This window comes from Caretta caretta, chromosome 8 (assembly GCF_965140235.1).
Source record: "Caretta caretta isolate rCarCar2 chromosome 8, rCarCar1.hap1, whole genome shotgun sequence".
Taxonomy (NCBI): domain Eukaryota; kingdom Metazoa; phylum Chordata; order Testudines; family Cheloniidae; genus Caretta; species Caretta caretta.
The window spans coordinates 76,481,260-76,505,629 of NC_134213.1; the positions used below are offsets into that span (position 1 = coordinate 76,481,260).

General features: G+C 37.9%; 1 protein-coding gene across 11 annotated transcripts in view; it reads left to right on the top strand.

Moving 5' to 3' along the window:
- Positions 1–24,370, top strand: part of ZNF644 (zinc finger protein 644) — a 78,923-nt gene that overhangs the window by 52,800 nt on the left and 1,753 nt on the right. For 6 of the 11 annotated variants that reach the window (XM_048860271.2, XM_075131646.1, XM_075131645.1 and 3 more), the window contains 4 exons: positions 7,035–10,075; positions 10,281–10,886; positions 13,362–13,484; positions 23,712–23,814. In XM_048860271.2, the coding sequence (XP_048716228.1) occupies positions 7,066–10,075; positions 10,281–10,886; positions 13,362–13,484; positions 23,712–23,814 (3,842 nt within the window). In that variant the 5' untranslated portion in view covers positions 7,035–7,065. Of the gene's footprint in view, positions 1–4,081; positions 4,181–7,031; positions 10,076–10,280; positions 10,887–13,286; positions 13,485–23,711; positions 23,815–24,370 lie in introns of those variants that run through there. The other 5 variants (XM_075131650.1, XM_075131651.1, XM_075131647.1 and 2 more) reach the window with 5 other exon arrangements.

Consider the following 24,370-nt stretch of genomic DNA (forward strand, 5'->3'; position numbering starts at 1 on the left):
GTAAGTACATTCAAAATAAACAGTTGATATAAATATTAGGTAGTAGTCTTTTTTCTTCAAGGCTTCACTCTTGGGTGACAACAGAGGCACAAGCGAAAACTTGGTGCAGAATTTTAAGTGCCTTTCCTGTTGCTAAATGGTGGATCCATATTTCCTGTGAAAAGATTGTGCATGTGTCTGTTTAAAAAAAAAAAAAACAGTGTGCTGGGTTTATATAGGATTAAAACTGTGCTGACAGGCTTGTTTTCTCTCTTTGATATTGTATAAACAGGATGAATAAAATTAGCTCACCTTTAAATTGGCTCAGTTTTGGGGGCCACCTACTTTCCAGTGTCCCTTTTAATCAGGGTTTCAGAAAATAACAAACAAACCCTATGGCCTTATTAAAAATGTCTAATGTTAATGTCACTTTAAGATGCATGGTTTTATCTCATTTAAGTTTGTACTTGTAGCTTTTGCATGAAAATTTATATTAGCTGTGGGAAAGCATTTTATGCTCTTTATGAATTTGGTTAAATCCTGTTGTTCTGACTTTCTGCTCCAGTGTTTTTTTGAGTATGTTGCAAATGCCTGTAAAATAGAGGGGTTATAACAGAAATTGACAAGCCTCTAACTATAACGGTGCTAGCAGGCAACAGTACAATATATTTAGCTCTGTAGTGAGCTAGCCAGGAAGGAGAGCAATATTATAATTCGGTGTGTGACAGTATTACATGGCAAAGGTTGTCATTATGAAATAAGTACTCAAGAAATATTAACCTACTTGTAATAAATACAATTAATAATGTACATAAAAGAATGGAATTAAGTTCATTTTCTATCAAAAAGAATTATTAATGAACAGAAAGTGGACAGCATAGATTTGATGACAGGAAGGTTGCATCTAATCTGAATTACTGAGTGACCTAGGAAGCTTGCTCAGAGGGATTACAGAATAATTATGTTAATATGCAATTATCACCTCATTTCTTCTGTACTAACCTCAAGATGTAGTGTAGTAAGGGTGTTATAGCAAGTGCTGATAGTTTGCAAAAATACTGATGTTTGAGATTTCTGAGACAATAAGATTAGCTTGAGGCATTTAAGTGATGATCTGTCATCTTGAAGACAGATCTGACCTTTGCACTTTTTTTTTTAAAGGCTTATAGTATCTAGCTACAGGCAGTTATAGCTGCAGAACTCATTAGGATTTTTCAGAAAATGAGATGTTTTATGTTAAATATTGCAAACAAGATATTTAAGAAGAGTTAGTGGTTTTATTATTTTTTTAAATGTCCATTTATAAATAAAGTGGGGGGGACAAATTGTTTTGGTTAGCTAAGCAATGGGACATATTCTACTCTTGGCTACACTGGTGTAAATCTTGAGTAACTCAATACAATAAATAGTTGTGGTGGTGTAAATCTGGAGTAACATTGCTACTAGCAGCGGAGTTATTCCAGACTTCTACTGATGTAACTGAATTTGGCCCAGTACTTATATACAGTTGGATGATAGCACTACTGTAGTAATTTATCAATATTTATTAGCCAGATATTGTAGGTATATATTGTGTAAGCTCTTTGAGGCAGGGACTGTGTCATTCTGTGTCTGTAAAATACTACCATATTTTAGGCATTGCTGCAATCTAAATGACTTGTTATACAAGATTTTAGCCAGAAGTTGTACCTTTTTAAAAAAAAAAATTGAAATTAGCTCAGCTCTCTATCTTAGAAAAAGAGAGACAATGCTTAACATGAGGGCGAGGGGGCGAAATACTGTATACATTCAGCATTTGCAAAGGAATAGGTGACTTAAATCCTGACACATTAAAGTGGCTAGTACTGTGCAAGTACAGTAAGTATATTTACAGGTTACTACTGTGCCTTTGGATCAGTTTGTATTGTTTATATGCTTTCATGGTACAGCGTACAGCATGAAGTTTTTAAAGGTGTGTGCTATGAATGCATGTTAAGAATAATACACAATCTTGGCTAAATCGTAATTGCTCTATTGATGCATCTAATTTTGAAAGTGCCTTGGATCAGATTACACTTCAGTAAGTCACTGTTCTTCTTGAGGTTCAAACATAAACATCCTCTTAAAAATAAGGACATTCAAAGCCCGGTATAAAACACTCTTAAAACCATCTAGCCCTGCGTATTGTTTTATTGCATCCGTTTCAGGATATCAGAGTGGGTGATTGTATGTTGTAGTATTCAAGTACAGTCCAATAGGTTTAAGTATTGAATTTCAGCCTCAAATCTCTGCCTGCCAATACACTCACAAAAAGACATTTAAAATCATTGCAAACATAGTTACTTCATCCTTTGGTGCCAGCTAATTGGCACCAACACTTTGTTCATAGGTGGGAGAATGCTACAACTAGCTTAAAATGATCTGATACATCTTAGTGTTGGAGTAGAATGCATTGGGGGCCTGATCCAAAGCCTGCTGAAGTCTGTGGAAAGACTCTTATCAATTTTGGTAGTCTTGATCGAGCCCTCTCTGACTCATTATCAATCTTCATAAACCTATAACACCTGAAGTAATTTATGAAAAATAAAAATATCTGATATAATTAAACTGTTGTTCATCATGGCATTAAAGTAAATTTCTAGCTGGAGGTGGTTGGATTGTAATATTTCCATGTTCCATAATTTTAATAAAATTAAGTACTCCCTATAGATTACTAAAGTCTTTATGCATTTACAGTTTCACGTGTGCAACGGTATGGTTTTGTGTCTTCATCTGAACTTGTGGAAAGTTTTCATGAAGCCATTTTTGATAATGAGGATTGCAATCTCCAAGCAGACATGATATTCTCAGTTTGCCACCCTGCTGTTCTGGGGGTACCAATGAAGTTGCTTTAAATGGGAAGCGTCTGTTCTTTCTCTGAGCCCCTAACACCAGAACAGATGGGTGGAACATGGAACATGGAAGGTTTTACTTCAAGAGGTGGTAACAGTGAAGCCACTCATTAACACTGAATTTACCACTTCGTTAGCAACGTTGCTTCCTGTTGAGAAAAACTAATATAGGCTCTCAAATTGACTGAGCATACGTTTGTCTACCTCTGTGAATATAATAAGATGAGAAAAATACAAATCTTTTCAGCATAAATAACTTTAAAAGATGAAATCTCTAAACTCTATTTCAGAATGGTTGAATAACCTGATATGATTGAGAGTTCAATATTTTACACTTACTCCATGAGAAAATGGACAGGGAAACTGTGGTGCATCCTTAGAGTTTGCTTCTCTTTTAACTGACATTTGCACTACTGCTTTGTAGTACATGTTTGTGCTACCCATTTTTAACTTGTGTATGTGATGTAAAGACTCCTGCTGGGTGCTGCATTATCGCCATTTTAGGGTGATAACATTGAATATGATCTTATTATAAGTCTTTTAATTACTGTGGAAATTTGCTAATCTCAACATATAATAGAATTTTGAAAATTGGAGAAATGGAAGGATTAAAAATTGATGTTTTGTCTCGTTAAGTTTACTTAAGGATATGGCATAAATCCATTTAAACTAGATTTGTCTTATCTGTTTAAATGATGTGTCATTAAAGTATACTTTATGTATTTGTGACTGCACACTGCTATGAGTAATGCTATATTACTTATTGAATTGTTCTGAATATTGATACAGTGAAGAAAAGCTTTTGCTATATATTGCTTGTAATGGAAAGCATTATACAACCGTACTTGTATTATCTTTTCTTCTTCACGCTCTTCAGCCCAGTTTAGTTTTTATAAGGTGGTACAGAATAACTACGCGAGGAAAATAAGATCGTAAAAAAGCGTTGTTGAGGGGAGAGGGAGAAAATTAAGAGTAGCTTGGTAAATCTGTGCTTTTCCTTCTCGGTAAATTGGCTCCAATATAAGTAGCATAGCAGCTGCTTTTCCATGAGGTCTGGCATTTGCTGGCTTTGTGTCAGAAGGAGGAGATTGTCTTTAGAGTGAACTATAAAGGATTAAAAAAAAAAAAAAAGACAGCATGGGTCCATTTTACTACTTTTTGATTTGTTAATAAGAGGAAAGTGCGCTTTCTTTAACTTACTGCTTGATTTTTATTTTTAATTTTAATTTTAGGAAAAAGGGATGTCAAGTGTGGTCTTCCCTGGTTTTGTTGAAGGACCATTGGGAGGAACCAGGGATGTTTGTTGTGACGCTTTAATTGAAGGAGACTAGGTGATGACTTTAACAGAGGCTTTCTTTATTCAAAATGTTAATTAGTAATTGAAGTTAAATATGTGTTAACAACAAACAGATAACAAAGATCAAAATTTTCAAAAGTGCTTAGTGATTTGGGCTACCTCAAGTTTTGGGTGCCTAGTTTGATACACCTTTAAAATTCTCAAAAAGAAAAGGAGTACTTGTGGCACCTTAGAGACTAACCAATTTATTTGAGCATGAGCTTTCGTGAGCTACAGCTCACTTCATCAGATGCATACCGTGGAAACTGCAGCAGACTTTATATATACACAGAAAATATGAAACAATACCTCCTCCCACCCCACTGTCCTGCTGGTAATAGCTTATCTAAAGTGATCAACAGGTGGGCCATTTCCAGCACAAATCCAGGTTTTCTCACCCTCCACCCCTCCACACAAATTCACTCTCCTGCTGGTGCTAGCCCATCCAAAGTGACAACTCTTTACATAATCAAGTCGGGCTATTTCCTGCATAAATCCAGGTTTTCTCACATCCCCCCCACCCCCATACACACACACACTCACTCTCCTGCTGGTAATAGCTCATCTAAACTGACCACTCTCCAAGTTTAAATCCAAGTTAAACCAGAACATCTGGGGGGGGGGGGGGGGGTAGGAAAAAACAAGAGGAAACAGGCTACCTTGCATAATGACTTAGCCACTCCCAGTCTCTTTTTAAGCCTAAATTAATAGTATCCAATTTGCAAATGAATTCCAATTCAGCAGTTTCTCGCTGGAGTCTGGATTTGAAGTTTTTTTGTTTTAAGATAGCGACCTTCATGTCTGTGATTGCGTGACCAGAGAGATTGAAGTGTTCTCCGACTGGTTTATGAATGTTATAATTCTTGACATCTGATTTGTGTCCATTTATTCTTTTACGTAGAGCAGGACAGTGGGGTGGGAGGAGGTATTGTTTCATATTTTCTGTGTATATATAAAGTCTGCTGCAGTTTCCACGGTATGCATCTGATGAAGTGAGCTGTAGCTCACGAAAGCTCATGCTCAAATAAATTGGTTAGTCTCTAAGGTGCCACAAGTACTCCTTTTCTTTTTGCGAATACAGACTAACACGGCTGTTCCTCTGAAACCTTTAAAATTCTCTCTCCCTTTCAGTTGCTTAACTTTCACTGTTTGTACCCTTGAGATGTCATATTACACTTGCTCTCCAGTTGGCAGAGTGTTCCATTCTAAATGGGGCTGGAAATTCTAATGTTAAACCAAGCAGAAGAAAAAATATTTTTGGAGTTGAGGAGGGAGGGTGCGGAGGAAGGAGGGAAAAAATTTTCAGGCCAACTTTACATAGCATAAGGAAGTAGTGAAAGACCGACACCCAACTTCTCCTCTCTCTTGCAAGACACATTTAAATTCATTAATTGATTCAAATAACCCAAGTCTGTCTATATACTCAGTGTGCTTTGCCATGTTTACATCAATGCTCATAGACTAGAAATTAGGTTTTTGTTTTCTTCTTTCTGGTACTGGGATGTTCCTTGACCACCAGAACAAAGGTTTTAATAAGTTGTTCCATAGTGTCGGGTCTGTTGTGGCAAATACCTTGAAGTGGGTGATGCTTTCAGATACAGAACAAGCTCTCTTGATTAACTCTGCAGATGCTAAAGGAAGTGTTTGACTTTTCTGATGATGCAAGTTCATTGAAATGATTCTAACATAGTGATCTTGGAAGTCTTTATTCTTTTCCAACTGTAGTTTTATGTCTGTAACCATTAATGTGTAGATTACAATGTTTATAATAAACAGCTAAAGATGAACTCTCCGTTGGCTTTGTAATCCACATTAATGTACTTATAAATTGTATTTTCAGTATTTTTTGTTAATAATTCTTTCCTGCCCTTTTTACCTGCATGTTCATTTTTTAATTGGGAGATTAAATGTTGTATAAATAGATGACTGGCGGACAATTTGGCAAAGAGGGAGATCCTTTTTTCTGTTTTTTAAAAATAAATACTAGCAAATATCCTCACTGAGCACTGTTGCTCTTACTTTGTTTTAAAGTTGGTGTTGATTTAATTAAGATCTAACCATTGAAAACTACACACTGAATATAATAGAAAATTTCTGTAAATTGACAAGTGCAAAGCCAATGAAATTTGTAAGGTGTGCAAACCCAAGAGATATGGAACAAGGTATTTAGGCCCTGATTCTGCAACCACTTTACTACTGTGAGTAGTTCTACTGGAAACAGTGGAACTACTCCCCATAGTAAAGTTAAGAATGTGTGTTTGCAGGATTGGGGGCCTTAAAAGTTCTGCTGGTGTTAAGCTGCACAAGCCAGTTAGTTCCAGTTTCTACCATATTTTCCCTTTTAAACAAATACAAACTGTAGGACATTAGAAGGGGGAAATGGTGTTAAGGATGCAAGATCAGGTTGTAAGCACTTTTGGAAATTCCACAAATTAAGGTTACTGTCTGCCCATTGCAAATACATAGGAAATACTGTTTCTTTTCCTTGGAAAATGTTAATGTATATCAAAAAGTATACAGGCTGTGTAATGTGGCTAAGTTAATATTGTTATCTCAAACTTAACTTTTTGAACTTTCAGTTTGTTTTTAATGCTTTATCTTGCAACCTTAACATTGCACAAATTAGGGGGAGAGGTGCATTGGATTCATTTTATTTTTCAAGTTAATTTAGAAAACAGTCTGCCCTGAATCTCCCAAATGAACTGTTTTTAACACAGTCAAACTGATTTTTCAGCTTTAAACAGCCAATCATAATACAGTACATTGCTGCAGAAATAATATCAATTTAAAGCTGCTTTTATCAGCTATTTCTCTGAATGTCTAACTACTGTGTTTCTTTTTATTTTTAGTATAAATGTGCTTAATAGACAGACCAGCAATATGGATGATTCAAAGATAAATACTGAGATTACTGGTGCTAGAGAAGGACTTCTAGATGACAGCAATTTCATCTCTGACGGGAAAAGTGGCATTCCTAAACCACAAGAGTGTGAAACATCTTTTCAGAAAAACAATATATTGACTCTGCCGGAAGAGCTGTCAAGGGACAGATCCGAAAAAGCCTTAAGTGGAGGCCAGAAGTCTCTATTTATACATACTGGTGCTCCTACTGTTTCTACTGAAAACTTTAGCTTGCCTAAAGGAACTGCTGTTAATGGACCAGTTTCACACTCCACCTTAACTAAAACTTCCATTATGAATAAAAGTAGTGTTTCATTAACCACTGGACAACCTGTGGGTCATACAGATTCCTGCTCAACTTTGCCAGTGGTGCATGATCTCCAGCTGCCTGCAAAGAGTACAACACAGAAATCAAGTCAACACCAAGTGTTATTTTTGTTACCTGACGTAGCACAGGCTAAGAACCTGACTCATTCCATTAAAAATCTACCTACCTCTGCTTCAGTTGGTTGTGATACACAGAAATCTATAGGAAATAGTGTGAAATCAGATAGCACTTTAATAAGCCAAGTAGAAGTATGTGAGGATAGCAGTTTACTAGTAGACGATGATTGTGTCAATACATTAACAGGAATTTCCTCAGGTACAGGTAGTTTCAGATCAGGAAATGATACAAACTGGGATCCACAAAAAGAGTTCATACAGTTTCTTATGACAAATGAAGAAACAATAGAGAAGTCTCCAGTTCACTGTAAAGTAGGTCTAGAGAAAAAGAGAAAAAGAAAAATGGATGTTAGCAAGATAACACGTTATACAGAGGATTGTTTTAATGATACAGATTATATTCCCAGTAAATCAAAATTACTAAATGTTGACTATTTAGAGCAGAGTGAGGATCTAGAAGTAGTAGAACCACAGAAATATGCATTAACAAAAGTGAAGCCTGAATCGACAGATGAGGAGTTAGAAGCTGTTGATGCTATCCAACAATTGATTTATAGTCCCACTAACAAATGTGCAGAAGATTCTTCTCCAGTTCACACTAGCACTTTTCTTTCTAGTACTTTAAAAAACAAATGTGAACAGAATGATTCAGAATCACCATCTACTTTTAGTACGGATGAGCCATCATTTTATCCTTGTACAAAGTGCAATGTGAATTTTAGGGAGAAGAAACACTTGCATAGGCATATGATGTATCATTTGGATGGGAATAGTCACTTCCGTCATCTCAATGTCCCAAGGCCCTATGCATGTAGGGAATGTGGACGGACATTTCGAGATCGTAATTCACTTCTTAAGCACATGATAATTCACCAGGAAAGAAGGCAGAAACTGATGGAAGAAATCCGGGAGTTGAAAGAACTTCAGGATGAGGGTAGAAGTGCACGATTACAGTGTCCACAATGTGTATTTGGTACCAATTGTCCCAAAACATTTGTGCAACATGCTAAAACCCATGAAAAGGATAAAAGATATTACTGTTGTGAGGAATGCAATTTCATGGCTGTGACAGAAAATGAACTGGAATGCCATAGAGGGATTGCTCATGGAGCAGTAGTGAAGTGTTCAATTATCAGTAGTGATATGTCCCAGAGAAAAACACAGAAAAAGACTTCAGTGAAAGATCCATATATAGGGTCATCAAAAAAATCAACCACATATATGTGCAAGATGTGTCCATTTACTACATCAGCCAGAAGCATTTTAAAAAAACACATGGAATACTTGCATCCAACATCGTGCATTGATCCGTTTGGTAGCCACCTCAGATTAGAAAAAAGAAAAAGCAGCATAATTGAAGAACCTTTAGATTTTGGAAGCAGAACTAAACAATTGATCAAACAATCATCTACATTTCCAAAGAATTCTGTTCTAAAGCAAGATGTAAAAAGATCGTTTGGCTCAGCTTCGCAATCCAGTAACTTTGCGAAACTTCACAAGAGACCCCACAGGATACAGAAGGCTCGGAAAAGCGTTTCACAGTCAGCTGTAAGTGTGTGCAATCAAAACTCTACAAACAAGACTATTTTGATTAAAAATAGCATTGACCAAAAACCTAAATATTTCCATCAAGCAGCAAAACAAAAAGCTAGTGTCAAAACAAGCAATAATTATTTATATAGGCACAAATATGAAAACTACAGGATGATTAAAAAATCTAGTGATCCTTATCCTTTACATTTTAAAAAGGAAGAGTCCAGCTCTGTTAGTTCTTTACATTTATTTTCATCATCAAATAGTCCCCATAATAATTGTTTTATCATGGATTCTCATAATCTTGATTCCAAAAGGCCAGAAGGCTATAAAGACCATAGGCGTGTAGCTGTAAAAAAAGTGGTTAAAGAGTCTAAGAGGGAAGGCTCTGTTACAGGAGATGATTTGGATTGCTATCCAGATTTTCTACATAAAATGACTGTTGTTGTTTTACAGAAACTTAACTCTGCTGAAAAAAAAGACAGCTATGAAACGGAGGATGAAAGTTCATGGGATAATGTTGAACTATGTGATTACACTGCACAGTCTATGGAGGATGAATCTTACAGTGATATTAATCAGGATCATGTAAACCTATTCCCTTTATTCAAAGGTAAAATGGAGGATCAAGAAGCTGGTGATAAATCCTCTCTTCATTATGAGCAGAATGATGGTTTTTATTTTGAGTATTATGAAGATGCAGAGAGTAGTAACTTTCTGCATGAATTACATGATCCTCAAAATTTAGAAAATGTAGGAACAGCATTGCCAAAGCATAACTCAGTTTTCCATTGGACTGATTTATCACTTGAGAAGAAGTCCTGTCCATACTGTCCAGCAACATTTGAAACAGGAGTTGGATTGTCTAATCATGTCCGTGGGCATCTTCACAGAGCTGGATTAAGCTATGAAGCCCGCCATGTTGTTTCACCGGAGCAGATAGCGACAAGTGACAAAATGCAGCATTTCAAAAGAACTGGAACAGGAACCCCTGTTAAGCGAGTTAGAAAAGGTACTATTTTTTCATTTGGGTGTGCAGTGGGGGGTAGAGGTCTGTTCATAATGGTCTGTTCATCATAAAAGAGGGTGAATCATGTTTTCTTGCCTTTAAAAAAGGTGGCTTCTTGTACTCATATTTAAAAGTTTATAGCGTTAAGTACAGTTAAAGTGTTCAAAAATGTTTGGAAAATTGATAAATCATTATTTTTTCTTTTTAGCTATTGAGAAATCTGAAACGTCTTCTGAACACACATGCCAACTCTGTGGAGGTTGGTTTGATACGAAAATTGGATTGTCTAATCATGTGCGAGGACACCTGAAAAGGCTTGGCAAAACCAAGTGGGATGCACATAAGTCTCCAATCTGCGTTCTAAATGAGATGATGCAAAATGAAGAAAAATATGAAAAAATCCTAAAAGCATTGAACAGTCGCCGTATTATTCCCAGACCATTTGTCGCTCAGAAACTTGCTTCAAATGATGACTTTTTATCTCAAAATGTTATACCTCTTGAAGCATACCATAATGGCCTAAAGACTGAAGATATTTCAGTGTCTGCATCGGAGGAAGAAGGTCTGAGTTTCCTAAATGAATGTGATGAAACAAAAACAGTACTACATGATGAAAAAAAAAATCAGTCACTTACACTGATAGAACTTCTGAAAAATAAAAGGTTAGGAGAAGAAAGGAATCCTGATATCTCTCCTCAAAAGATCCATAATCAAACTGCAAGAAAGAGGTTTGTTCAGAAATGTGTTCTTCCATTAAATGAAGACAGTCCATTGATGTATCAGCCACAAAGGATGGACTTGACTATGCAGTCAGGTAAGAGGCTGTTTATAGCTGTCTAACTATGCTTCCAAAGAATTTTCATTTATTAGAAAAGGTATTGCAGTGTAGAATATTTTTCCTAGAACATAGTTAATTTAACTCTTGTTTCCTTTGCAAAGTACTGAGGGGAAAGAGAGTGCAATAAACTTCTAGTGTAACTTGCCCAGCATTAATGTTCATCAGCAGTAAATTCTCTTGCACAAAATATCGTTCTTTTTTGACATGTGGTTGGGGTGTGATTTAAAAGGAGCCAGAAAATAAGCAACTTTTGATAGCAAAATATGCTGCTCCTCAACAAAAATAGTTGAAGTAGCTGGGTGCAACCCATAGACCGCCCAGAGAGTAATCTAACTTGTGCAGAAGTAGCATTTACCCAAGCTGACAGAACTATTCTCTGTGTTACAAAGGCATACTATTTCCAAACTATGAACTACTATTGAATAATTTCAACATTTTAGGCAAACATGCTTCTTCAGCATAAATGAATGCATGTTTGTTGTATAATTGTGGCTGATGTGGGAACCTGCTGTTCTCCTTTTAGCCCTGTCGATGCTGGGAGAAGAACTGTGCTAGTTACAGCTCTGTTTGAACACGGTGGTTGCCAGCAGGGTTCTAACGCACAATCCCTGACTGTTGCGGGCAAAGATTTTATTTTTTTTCTTTGAGAACTGTGCTAATAAAACAATTCTGTAATTTTTGACTACTTGCTAGATAGTCTCTAGCCCTGTTTTAGAATGATGTTCTTAACGCAACTCTTGCAAAAAAAAAAAAAAAAAAAAATCTGTTTCCATTGGTCAGGGAAACTACTAGTATTCTTTGATAACAGAATTATAGCTAGTATGTTTCTGCTCCTAGTTTGGACACCGCTTTCTGGTACTGCAATATCCTAGATACTGAAGTACAGGATCATATTTTATTCCCGGAACAGTTTTTGGTTTTGCTGGTTCTCTTGCCAATATTCCAGTGCATTACAGCATACCTGGCAGCGCTCTGTGCTTGGTCACCGGTATGTTTGCCTTGCTAAAAAATAACTTGCCTGTGCAGTAAAATCTGTCTTACGGGACCACACAATTGTCTGACAAAAATCAGTTTCTTAACAAAGGTGACTTTCTAATTTGGCGTAACAAAGGTGGAACAGAATTATATTAAATACATTTGGGTATTTTTGGTGGTCACTTCAAACAGGAAGTTGCCTAATAAGGGAAGTGTCTCTTTGACAGATTTCACTATATTTGGAAAAACATACTGAAGTATAGCTTGCCAAATTGAATACATTTACTTCTGAATGTTAGGTGGTATCTATTTGGCTGTACTGAAAAATCAAGTGAAAATGAACATATACTTGCATAATACTAATAGTTAGAAACAAAGCCCTTAAGCTAGCTGTGGCTAAGATAATAGAATTTGACAAGTTACTCGCTATGACTGTTGAGTTAAAAAGAAAATAAAATCTCTGTAACCATAAGTTATTCCAAATATCTTTAATACAATTTCAATTTAAAAAATTGTCTACCAATCAGGTATTCTTGTTCTGTAATTTTCCTGAAAAGCAGTCTTTCTTCTGTGGGCTGCTGGATAATAGGATTCTATCCTGCATACAGAAGTTGTCCAACATAATAGCTCTAGACATTTTTAAACTAACATATTTTAAGCTTTCTATAATATTAGTTGACATAATTGACCAAGATAATGTATTTTTGACAAAGGGAAGGGAAGCTCTTTGATGTGTATCACAGTAAATTTGAGAAGAAACCAATTATAATGGTTTCTTTGTCTGGTAAGTGAGGAGTTTAGTATTGTTTCACTATGTTTTCTTTCCTGTGATAAATAAGATGTTAGTTTGTTGATCATTTATTTAGCACAAAGATTTTAGCAAAAAACTTCAAATCATTAACTTTCATTATTGATTGCGCATCCAAAGTAATGAACATAAAATGCACTGAATAAAATGTTTTGTCTAACAGCTGTTCAGTGGTGTGTTTTACCACCTTTTCTCCCAGCCTTCATCAGCAGCCTAATTTAGTAGTGAGCCTTTTACAGTCTTGTGGGTAAAACACTTTAATTACCACTTCGTCAACTAGACTTTTTAATTCTCTTTATTGGGAATGTTGCAGGCTTTGAAACTTCTCAACAGAATTGTGCTATTCAAATCACAGGATTGTATTTTGGGGTTAGGAAATGATCTGCATACTGTGGAGATCTGCAGGAAAGTGATAATAGGTGTTAAATCCAGAGAAGCTTGGGGGTTCAAGGTTTACCCCCCTTTTCTTTTAAAATAACATGGTTTGGCTCTAAACGCTACATGCAAAACTAATAATGGTTAATTTGGATCCTTCTAATATACTGAACGATTGCATCAATGCAGTGAATATATTTTAAACATCTTTATTACAGAAAACTTTTTACAACGCTTTGAGAATTTCATTTTTTGAAGAGAGAACTGGATTATAGTTTTCTTTTGAATGATAGGTATGCCTGTGAAGCTTAGAACGTGTGTGCATTGCAATACGACGTTTACAAGTGCTGTTAGTCTGTCCAACCACTTACGCGCTTATGCACGAAAGAAGAGTGCTGGACTTTTGACTGGGACAGGTATGTTTTGTTACAGATGTAAAAGCAAGTTTGTGTATGATGCATTTTCCTCATCAGACTGCACAAACTTATATGTTAATCCAAATGAATTTTGACGCTTTCTCTGGTAAACAAGTTGAATTAAGAGATTGAACTTCAGCAACTTGTAAACATATAGGTGTTGCTGTTGTCCATTTTTCATGTTTGTTTTTCATTCTTACTCACTCATTTTGGTCCAGCATTTCAGGTATGTAAACAAAGCTGCAAGCTGAGCAACTTTCATTCTTCACCCCAAAATCAAAATAGCTATTTGTTTTTTATGAAAGGGATATGACAGCTTTAAAAAATCATGCCTGTCCAAACACTTTTTACCTACTTACTATTACAAATAACCCCTAAGAGTACTACAATTGAAATAGATGAGCGAAAAATAACTAATTTTTCAGTCTCTGCATCTGACAGCACTTTGTGTATAGTCAGTTTCACGGTTTTCTCTGTTCGTGTTGGTGGTTCACAAAGCGAAAATAATTTGGTAGTGGTACTATGGGGTGAGTGTTGTACTGTCCTGACACTACTTTTAACTCATTCATATTAAAATAAACTAGATTTCAGGTTGGTGTCCCTTACCATTTTATGTTGTGATCTGGAATAATATCCGAGAGCCTGATTCTGCAGCTGGCTCTCTGCAGGCAACCCCTTGTGGCCACATGAAGTATCACTGAAGTCAATGTGATCTGAATCTGTATGGTCTACAGTAGGAGGCAGAGTGAGGGTTGGGGAGCAGAAGGGGAAGATGATATGGCAATTGGGAGGTGGAGAGCCTGAAATAAACATACTAGGTAACTGGGGAGAGCAACTGTCTGTCACTACATAAAGAAGAAACAAGCACAGGAAAAAGTAAACTTTGGTAAAAGTAGTGTTCCATTTTCTTAGCCACAGATCTTGCTAGTTATATGAAGTACAAGTCATATGTAAAGCAGGAGTGTCAAACTTTCTGTGAAGAGGGCCAAGATAAGTTTTTAATTCTAGTCTGTTGGCAGAGTCTATGAAGGTTGGGTTGTGTGTTACCCTTGATTCACAGTGGATCTCCCACTGATAACAATGGGAGGTTTGAACAAAGACTGCATGATAGAATCTGGCCCTTACATAGTAATTAACTTTGTTGTTAAGGTTACTATTTGCAGTGTCACTCAGTGGGGAAAAGATGATGCACAGGGCTTTGTTACCATCACTGCTGTTTTTGAGGTTTTGGACTCTTTGCTAGTGCTTTTATTCAATTTATGCACACAGTTATGATAATTGTGCAAGATAGGTGCACAATTGCATATGTAAGTTATTGGAAATTATTACTTTTAAAATACTTTCATTAGACTTAAAAGTTAACAGAGGAAGCACTGTGACCTAGTGTGTAGAGCACTGGTCTGTGGCTCAGGAGACCTAAATTTGGTAACGCATTGAGCAGGTCATTCTGTAAAACGGAGTTTTCCAACTGTAAAATGGAGATGATGCTAACTTAATAAAGTCCTTTGAGATTACTTATGAAAAAAGCTAGGTGGTATTATTCTTATTATTTATAATATAACACACCTCTGAGATTGAGGGCAGATCATGTTTTTTAGAGCTGTTTCAGGCTGTCTGCAAATTTACATTGATAATTCTGTGAGTATTTCTTCATTTACATTTGCCCATTTGGAAGTTTTTCTTCTCATCTGGAAGAGCTAGAAACTTAATTTTTAACTTCAGAATTTGAATCTGGTCACAGAGAGCAGATAAATACATTAAACCAGCTAGAGGAAGTCCATGGGTTGGGTGTATCAAAAATAATGTATAGGAGGATTAAATTATGTTAGAATACATAATCAGTATTTAGTATTTCTTTCATCCCTAGTAACTGATACTAGAATGCTACTAGTTTTCACTAGTGACTGGGAGACCCTTTGCAAATTAGTGAGTTTTGTCAATTGGCAAGTGAATAAACAAAGCAAGGATAATGGATCACAAAATGTACTTTAAAAATTGTGGTTTTAATTATTTGATAATTCATAGTGTACCAGTAAATCTACTACGCTGTAATACATTGTGTAGCATGTGGGCTTAGTGATATAATACCACACTACAAGCACGGTGCTCTTACTATTTTTCTGAGAAGTGAGAAGATATGGCTCTGTGTGAGTGCAGGTCTTACTGAACATCTCCCATATTAGGAAGATCCAAGTTCTTCTTGTCTTGTTAGATGAAGATGACTATGTTTTAGAGAAATTATTATATAGGGTCTTCAGCCCTGAAATTTATTGATCTCAGCTTCTAAACTGTGTAGAGGCATTGAGTATCTAGTAATTTTTCCTATTTTAAAAAAGCCCTGAACTTACTCTTTTACTTCCTTACATCTTTGTAAGGAAATATTAGTCAGAGAAATTCTTTATTAGTTCAGTACTTGTCCCAGCTCCTTGCTCTAATTACATAATTGTATGCATACATGATTGCTGTAATTCTTATGTGATGTGGCAATTATTATGGGAACTGTTTATACTTTGCTATTCAATAAAATAAATAGAATCATCTATGCAAGTCAGTGAAGCAGAAATGAAAGCTTTCCCAGGGCTGCGTTAGCTTAAGTATCCTCCTTTTAGGCAATTAATGTTTTTCCCACTACTTTGACTATGTGTGTTTTCAGTATTAACTATTACAACATTACTTTTCTAGTAGATTCAATGCTGTTTCACAACCAGTAACTTATGGGGTATGTAACCAAATTTTGCATGCTGAGAAAATACAGGAGCCGCCATGTGTTATGATTTAACAAGAAAAAAAATGAAATGTAGCTGCCAATATTCGAAAAATAGTTCAAGGAACAAATCTTCAAGCAAGGCCAAGATTTGCTAGGCCATTGGCTATGATAAGTGTAGTGTGTAATTGCAACCTTAATTTATGCAATATGGGTCCGCTGTTCACTGTAATTATATGCATAAATGACCATTTGCGTGCACAGTTAACCAATTTGCTTGTGAAATTCCACATCTAATTTTGGAAGTCTGGTTCCAGAAGTTAGTGCAAGTTTTCAGGCTGTACAACACAGATTTGCATGATTGTTTTACTCCCCCATGCCCACCAGACACCATGCTTCTACCTATTTTGGTGAAAGGGTTAGTGGACTGCTGTACACTTCTGGTGTTTTGCAGAGCAGAGAGATTTTCTCTTTCACTGTGTCACTTTAAGGACAGACCTCTCCACCATCTTCAAAATACATCTTTCCCCACTTGGTTTTTCCCTATTAAGGTCTTGTATTCCAGAGTCCCTAATTTCTCTCTCCTTGACCTCCCCAACTTTCTCTTTGTCCCCTAAGATTCTTTGATCTCTCTTGCACCCTGGCATTTCCCCCCCTTTTTTTTTGTCTTTACCATCCTACCTTTCCTTTTGCGCCCCTGTAAATAACATGCTTTCTCTGCTACTGGCACCCTGCTGTGCTGCTGCAGTGAGACACATCACAAGGGAAGTGGCCTTGGAGCTAAGAGGAGGAGCAAGAAATACAGCCTGGAAGTCTTTATTCTGCAGTCTTACATCCCTAATTGATCAAGCAGTACTTAAGAAAATGTATTAATATCTTCAGGAATACACAATAAAGTGCCCTGACATAAAAATTACTGTAGATAAAAATATTCTGATGTATAGTTAAACCCTACAAATTTGCACAAATGACTGGAAGAGACATTGCAAATGATTGAATGTGGCCAATTAGCAAGTAAGCAAACAAATAAAATTAAAGGACAACATATATCACTTAATTGTACTATTGCCTGAGTTTAGTATACTAGTAAATGTTCTGTAGCAAAAATAATGAAGTCCTAGTAAGAACACGTGCTTCAGCACTTGAAGTAGAGACTTCTCCCATTTTGGGGACTGTGGATTAACAGAAAGCACAAATTTAAGTCATTGTGTAGTTGCACACTTATTTCACTGGATCTAAAGATGTGCAACAAAGAACCACTAGTTACAATTTCCAACATAATCCATGCTGCTGCCCACTCATATTGGGCATACATTTTAATCTGCCACCACCATGCTGACACTGTGCTGTGAAATTGTGTATATGCAGCCTGTTTACCTAATGTGTGTATGCTTTTTTAAATACTGCATTCTCAACAGAACTTGAGCTCCTCCAAGTGATCTTTCCAAAGATTTTTCAATTATCTTCTATTCTAAATTGGTTGTTCCTCTACTCTGCCATGCTGAATCAGAGATTTTGATGAGCAGTGAATCCAGTCAGTCACACACAGCTTTCAGAAGCAGCAACTAAGCAGACAGCGGGTAGTCAAGGTTGAAGGGAAAAGTCTTCTATCAGAGAGACTTTTGTACTGAATATAGTGCTCATGAAAGGTGGTAGTTGACAGCTGTGGAGACTGTACCCGCTATCCACAACATGGGCATAGGTAGTGGCAGTCTGAGCTTCCCTACACTTTGACAATGTGCCTCACCCTAATCTTAAGGAATTTCCATGAGGCTGGATGGGGTTCAATTTTCTTGATCTCTTTGCTGAGTGTTAGTGAGCCTGCTGTTTGTGGGAGTTTTACTTCGTCATTTGGAAACTGTCCACTAGGAACTGGATTGAAACCACCAGACAGATGTTGTTAAATAACCGGTTTTGGTTATAATATGGGCTGGGTTGGCACAAGTGACCTAGGGGTGAGACTGTGTTGTTCTTAAGATGGTGCTGCTTGTTTTAGTATCCTGTCAGTACAGTATGTGAGCATCAGAAGTGTTTGTGCACACATAGCTTTAATTTAAGTGAGCTTACTACTCCTGAGTTTTAGCAATTTGATGACAGTTTTGCAGTTACTCATATACCAATCTGTTTGGAGAATGAATCATCTGAATGTTGATCCGAAGCATCAGTCAAATTTTACCAAAAGTTTTGGTCTTACCTTCTCTCCTACAGTGACCCGAAAGCACATTCATGCTCGTTTGTGCCTTTAAAAGTAAATAAATGTACTCAGAAAGTCAAAAACCACAAGAAAAGGGGACAAACATGTTGTATGGAATGCTACTTCAACTCACAGCCAGTTTTAACATTTGAATCTCTTGAAAATTTGTTTTTTAAGTTTATTGTTACTATCGCTTCATGTGGACTGATCCTTGTGTTCCAGCCTTAGTCCTGTTACCCTATGTGAGAGGGGCTGCATTCACTGGAAGTCTTGCGCTGAGTTCTTCAGTCCTGTTTTTTACAGTTGTTCTATCTAGAGCCTGTGTACTAAACACATCAGAAAAATCCTTGCCCATTCTCTCCTTCCTTTCCTCTACACTCCATAAAATCCCTGTCTGACTATTGCAAAGTCACCTCTCTTGGTGCATTATGCCAGACTCCATTTTCCTGTGTTAGCTCCTAGTTGTGTGTGGGATGATCAGGGAGGTTTTTTTCTCAGAAGATTGCACATCAGTGTCCTAGAATTGCTAGCCTTCAGGAACCCTTTGTTAGAAAAGCTAGGATTAGGACACAAGTGGTGGTATAGCCTCCCTGAAACACAGGAGTATTTGCCTGAATGAGAAGAGTCCAATTTTTTAATGGGGATGAGGGGAATCTAGCCTTGAAGTCTGTCTGAATACAGAGAAAAACTGATCTAAGAGACTCTGAGCCACAAAGCATTTATTTCACAAGAATGACATCCTTCTGGTTTTTGGAGCCAGCTATACATACAGGGCTACCATTTTGTAGACCTTTTTCACATTCTTTAATGTCATGGATTTTGTAACTACTAACTGATCTCAGAAGGACCTCAGATGGATGCCTTGGCAATCTAATGGAGCTGTGGTCTCTGTTTCCTTCAATTTTCCTCAATGGGGTGTTCTGCAAAATCCACAGAAGCAAAGCCGTTGTTGTAGAATCATTTCCACCTGGCCAGATGGATCTCCTTTTATGCTAATAGTTCTCCACAGGCACACTGGTATCCAGGCTCAGGTACCCTGTCTCCTCTCTCAGAGAGAAGGATGGCCATAAATTTCAGTACCTTCCAGGCAAAATGCAAACCCCACTTTTTTGACCAAGATGTCCATCAATAATACGAGATTTAAAAGGGCAAAAAATACAAAATGAATTATGCCCAGTTCCTCCTGACTGGGAGGAGAGATTGTATCTCTTGTGGAAGGTGCTCAGATGCGGCATGTATGATGGTTACATAAAGATAGATGAGGCTGAAAAGGATAGATATATAGAGGATGAAAAGGATCTTTGGTACCTATGAGAAGACACACAGTGATGAAAATTCGTGCCTTGTACTGAGAGCACCTTTCACTTGAGGATCTCAGAGCTCCTTAGCGGAGCAGTGAGGATGAACATCCCAGCTAGTTTTTTAAATTTGTGAATGGGATTATATAATGGGGTTGCCTGCAATAGCCATGGGCTGTACTTAATGACCCAGGAGGTCCCTTACAGTTTCATGTCCTATGATCCTCCCTAAAGATAAGGTGCCAGTGGTGTGGGAAAGGCCAAGCCACCAATTTAATGGTTTCTACTCCTGTGTAATCCATACTTTCCTAAAGCTTGGAAAATATGGTCTTCTCCCCATTATAGAAAATGGAACATGCTCCTTGTATGTTGGCATAAAGCATTAGGGCCAATTCCTGTTCCCTTGATCACATCCTTCACTTTCTCAAAGAGGATCTTGACAAAATCCTTGCTGTCAGCGCCTGTTGTGTCAAGATCCCTTCACTCGCTGCTGTCAAAGAGAACATCATTGGGCCTCATCTGCTAATAGAAGGCTTCCTTCAACTTTGTGTAAATAAGCCTATCTGGATACCTGTTTTGTACCCATTTGGAGTCTGAATTTAGTTCTCTCCTACCTTCAAGACTCGGAAGTGTCAGTGAGTTTTCTATTGACTTTTTAGTCATTTTTCTAGATAATATTGTTTCCAGAAAAGGGATCAGCAAGTTGGCAGCTATCTCTTTATCTCCTCTCCCTTACTCTCTTTCCACAACAATAAGACGATGGAGGGAGAGGGAACATGTTGGTGCTCAGTCAGGAGATAGTTTCTGTGGCAGCCTCTGAACACTATGGCCTTGAGGTTCTATCTGGAAAGAATGAGAGGAACAGAAATCTTTAAATAGTTATCAGAGGAACAGCCGTGTTAGTCTGTATTCGCAAAAAGAAAAGGAGTACTTGTGGCACCTTAGAGACTAACCAATTTATTTGAGCATGAGCTTTCGTGAGCTACAGCTCACTTCATCTGATGAAGTGAGCTGTAGCTCACGAAAGCTCATGCTCAAATAAATTGGTTAGTCTCTAAGGTGCCACAAGTACTCCTTTTCTTTTTTTAAATAGTTAGTCTGTTGGACAGAATCGGGGATGGAGACAAGGCCTCTGAAAATAAATTTGGCCCACTGGATTAAAACCTATAGATCAGGTGTTAATCTAAAGGGATCCCCTGCTTCCCAGAATATTCACCCACAGTAGAAGAAAAATACAAAGGGGCAGTATGATGCTCTGTCCTTTCTCTTAATTGGTATAAATGCCTAAGCAGAGGAGGCTTTGAGTGCTGAGAGCAGTTGTCTTTGTGTCGTCATTGTGTTAGAGGAGACAGATCCTTGACTGGTATATCAGAGAAAGCAAACATTAGGATTTTACATCTTAATGTTTCTGCACCTCAGAAACACCAGTGTAGAACAGGGATTCTCAAACTTTGTCACAGTGAGCCTGCCTAAGCGCAGAGAGAGAAAAAATTGAACCTCCCCAGCCCCCCATCGTTTACAGTGACAATACAAACCTGAAAATCCTATACTTTGCAAGAACACGAATAATAATGTAGAAGTGTATGGTCAATATAGTTAAAATAAGTGTATGAGTATCAAAAGTACTAATTTTATTGCATAAATTATCTTTTGTGCTATCTCACAGTTGTGTTCCAAAAAAAATGCAAACTGTAGCAACTAAAATAAAACTTCCCAAACATTTTAGGAAATCATAACACCATTGACTATGTGACACGCCACAGCTGTCCTGGGCTTACAGGCAGGGAACAGGGCCCCCCATTTAGTGCAGGTGGCCCAATGGGTGCGGGTGGCAGGTCAGAGCATGGCAGTCAGAGGTTCACCAGCACTGAGAGTTCCGCATAGGTCTGGTGCAGTAGGAAGTCCATCAGGGTACTGGTAGAATCTCCTTCCTTAGAGGTTTTTAAGCTCAGGCTTGACAAAGCCCTGGCTGGGATGATTTAGTTGGGGATTGGTCCTGCTTTGAGCAGGGGGTTGGACTAGATGACCTCCTGAGGTCCCCTCCAACCCTGATATTCTATGATTCTGTGATTCTAAGCTGGTAGCTGGGACTGAGCTGGGCTGCTGCTGGCTAGGACCAGCTGGTTACTGTCTAGCTGCACTGGTGCAATAGGGGAGGTGGTGTGTCACGCTGAGCAGGAACCATGCAAGATCCTGGCTCCCCACTGCCACAGGGAACCCCATGGTGGCTTCTCCCTGTCACAAGCAGCCAAGCTCCAGCACCAGGGATGGAGAGGAAGGCAGTGCCAATAGCCTCTGCAGAGCTAAGAGCCCACTTTGCATAAGGGGTACTGCCATAATAGGGGCACCAGCTGGAAATGAACAGCTGCAGCAGCTGGGGAAAGAGAGCCCTTCTGCTAAGCCCAATTCATCCAGCCCTGCAGCTCAGGGATGAACAGTAGCTCAGTAGCAAATGGAGGGGATATTGTAGGGCAGGGCTGAGATGGGTGGAGGGGAGCCGTGGGTATGCTGCAGGGCTGGGGTAGGTGGAAGGGGATGGAAGGGAGCCCCTGGGATATTGTGAGGGTGCTTCAGCCGGGAGCTGGAGGAGCCCCAGCTGAGCTGGTGAGCCAAGCACAGGGGGAAGATGGCAGGGATGGGAGGCCTTGTATTACTGGAGAATCAGGAGAATCTGTGTGCTGCTGCAGGCAGAGATAAGTTGGGGGATGGAGCAGGGGAGCTCCTGCAAGCTGCTTCCCCCACAGATCCCTGGCTGGCCCCTGTCCCAGCACTGTCCTCTGGACAGAGCTCTGGCTCCTTCTGCCCTGCCCCCTGGCAGAACAGAGCTCTGGGTCTGCTCTGGGAGCACTTAACCGCTGGCCAAAAAACCACTGGCACCTGTGCCTCATAGTTTGAGAACCTCTGGTCTAGAGTGACCCTCCCTGGTGCTGCTGATGCCCTTTCCATTATTGTTACTTTGATAGTTTTATGTCATTAATATTTCGTGTTCATGTTTAGGAATAGGTAAAGTTTCCACCTGCCTCCAGACTCTCCCTCGGGTTTAGCTTCATGGTAAGCATAAATCATTACACAATGTAAAGTACAGTTTGAAGTTATTTCCCAACCATGGCTGATGTAGAGTTTTTCCCTGTGAGGCCTCTATTGCAAACTTCAATTTCCTCTGCCCCTACAGGGCTCAGCCCCTCTCAATCCTAAATCCACATGCTAGTATGCTTCAGCAGTAATTATGCTGTACCTTCATGCATAGTTCAAACACCTGATAAGACATTGATTTTGCAAGTGGCTCTGCATCTCTATGCATTGTCATAAAGTCTGTCAACCTATTACAAGAAGTTCATAATCACTGTTTTCTTATTACTCCTTTTAACCATCGAATAGACAAATGGTAAGAAAGCTTCAGCTAAGAGTCCCAGAGATAGGACAGGACCAAAACTTTTGTTTCTGTTTGGCACTTGTATGATGTGAGCAGATGATGGTGCATTCCTCATTGGTGTAGCAGATGTAAACAAGACTTCCTTGCAGATAGAAGTTCTCATTCATGTTTGGATTTAAATCAAATTAGCTTGAATGCGTCAACATTTTGAAGCTGTAACTGTATTTTTATGACATAATTTGAACTATAGTTATCAACAGATCTTCCAAGACTGAAAAAGTTTTAAGAATGAAAGGGAATTTCAAACTGTCATTGGGTAATTCCAGGTAATTCCACAATAACAGTTACTAGAGCTTGCTGGAACTAAAATGTGTCTAGCTTAATGATCGTCCTATGGTTTTTAGAGGAGAACAAACACTGTAATAACCAAAGATGGGAAAAGACTGTCTTTGCTTCTTTGTGAATCGTTTTTTAGAGTTTGATAGGTAATGGAAAGTTTTGGCATTTTGATTGCAATTTAACATGGCACAGTAAGAGAAAATAAATGGTTTTTCACCATGGATATAAATGAAGGTTTGTTGAATATTTCTGTTTGGTTTAGGACTAACTGTTAATTGTTCACTTTTATATATGGAAAATGTTCTTCCTTCCTTCTTAGCCTTAGATTGTAAGCAAAAAAAGTCAAGATCAAGATCTGGAAGCAAGAAAAAAATGCTGCCATTACCTCACGGAGCTGATGAAGTTTACATACTCCGGTGCAGGTACCTGCAGGGGGTTTATAATGGGTTAATTGGAATTACAGGGTCTGGGGTTTTTTTTTAAAAAGAGGTTATAAATTGTTGCCTTTATATAAGAATATTCAGAAGTATATATTGTAACTGCATTTGATTTTAAAAGCCAGTATTGAGCAAAACAAATAACTAAGTTTAATATTACAGTAAGCTAAACAAAAAAGAATCTGAAACAGTCTTACAATTTGGAATAGACTTTTTTTTTCCCCCTCCCCTCGCTGAAAATGTGTTTTCCATATTTCATATTTGGGCAATGTTCTTCCCCTGCACAAAACAAACAAAAGCCTATTACTGGAAATGGGCCATTAACTATAGCATTACAATTGTGAAGGTATAATGTATAGTATAAACTTTAATCTTGTGCTTGAAACAATTATCAAGTATTGTTGAATTAAATGAAAACCCTAATGGTTTCATGGTTAAAAAATATATTAAAATGAGCTTTTAGGAGAAAAGTTGACTTTCGGTATAATTCTTAACCCTTAGCAATGTCTGCTGACTTGTACTGTATTTAATGCTAATATAT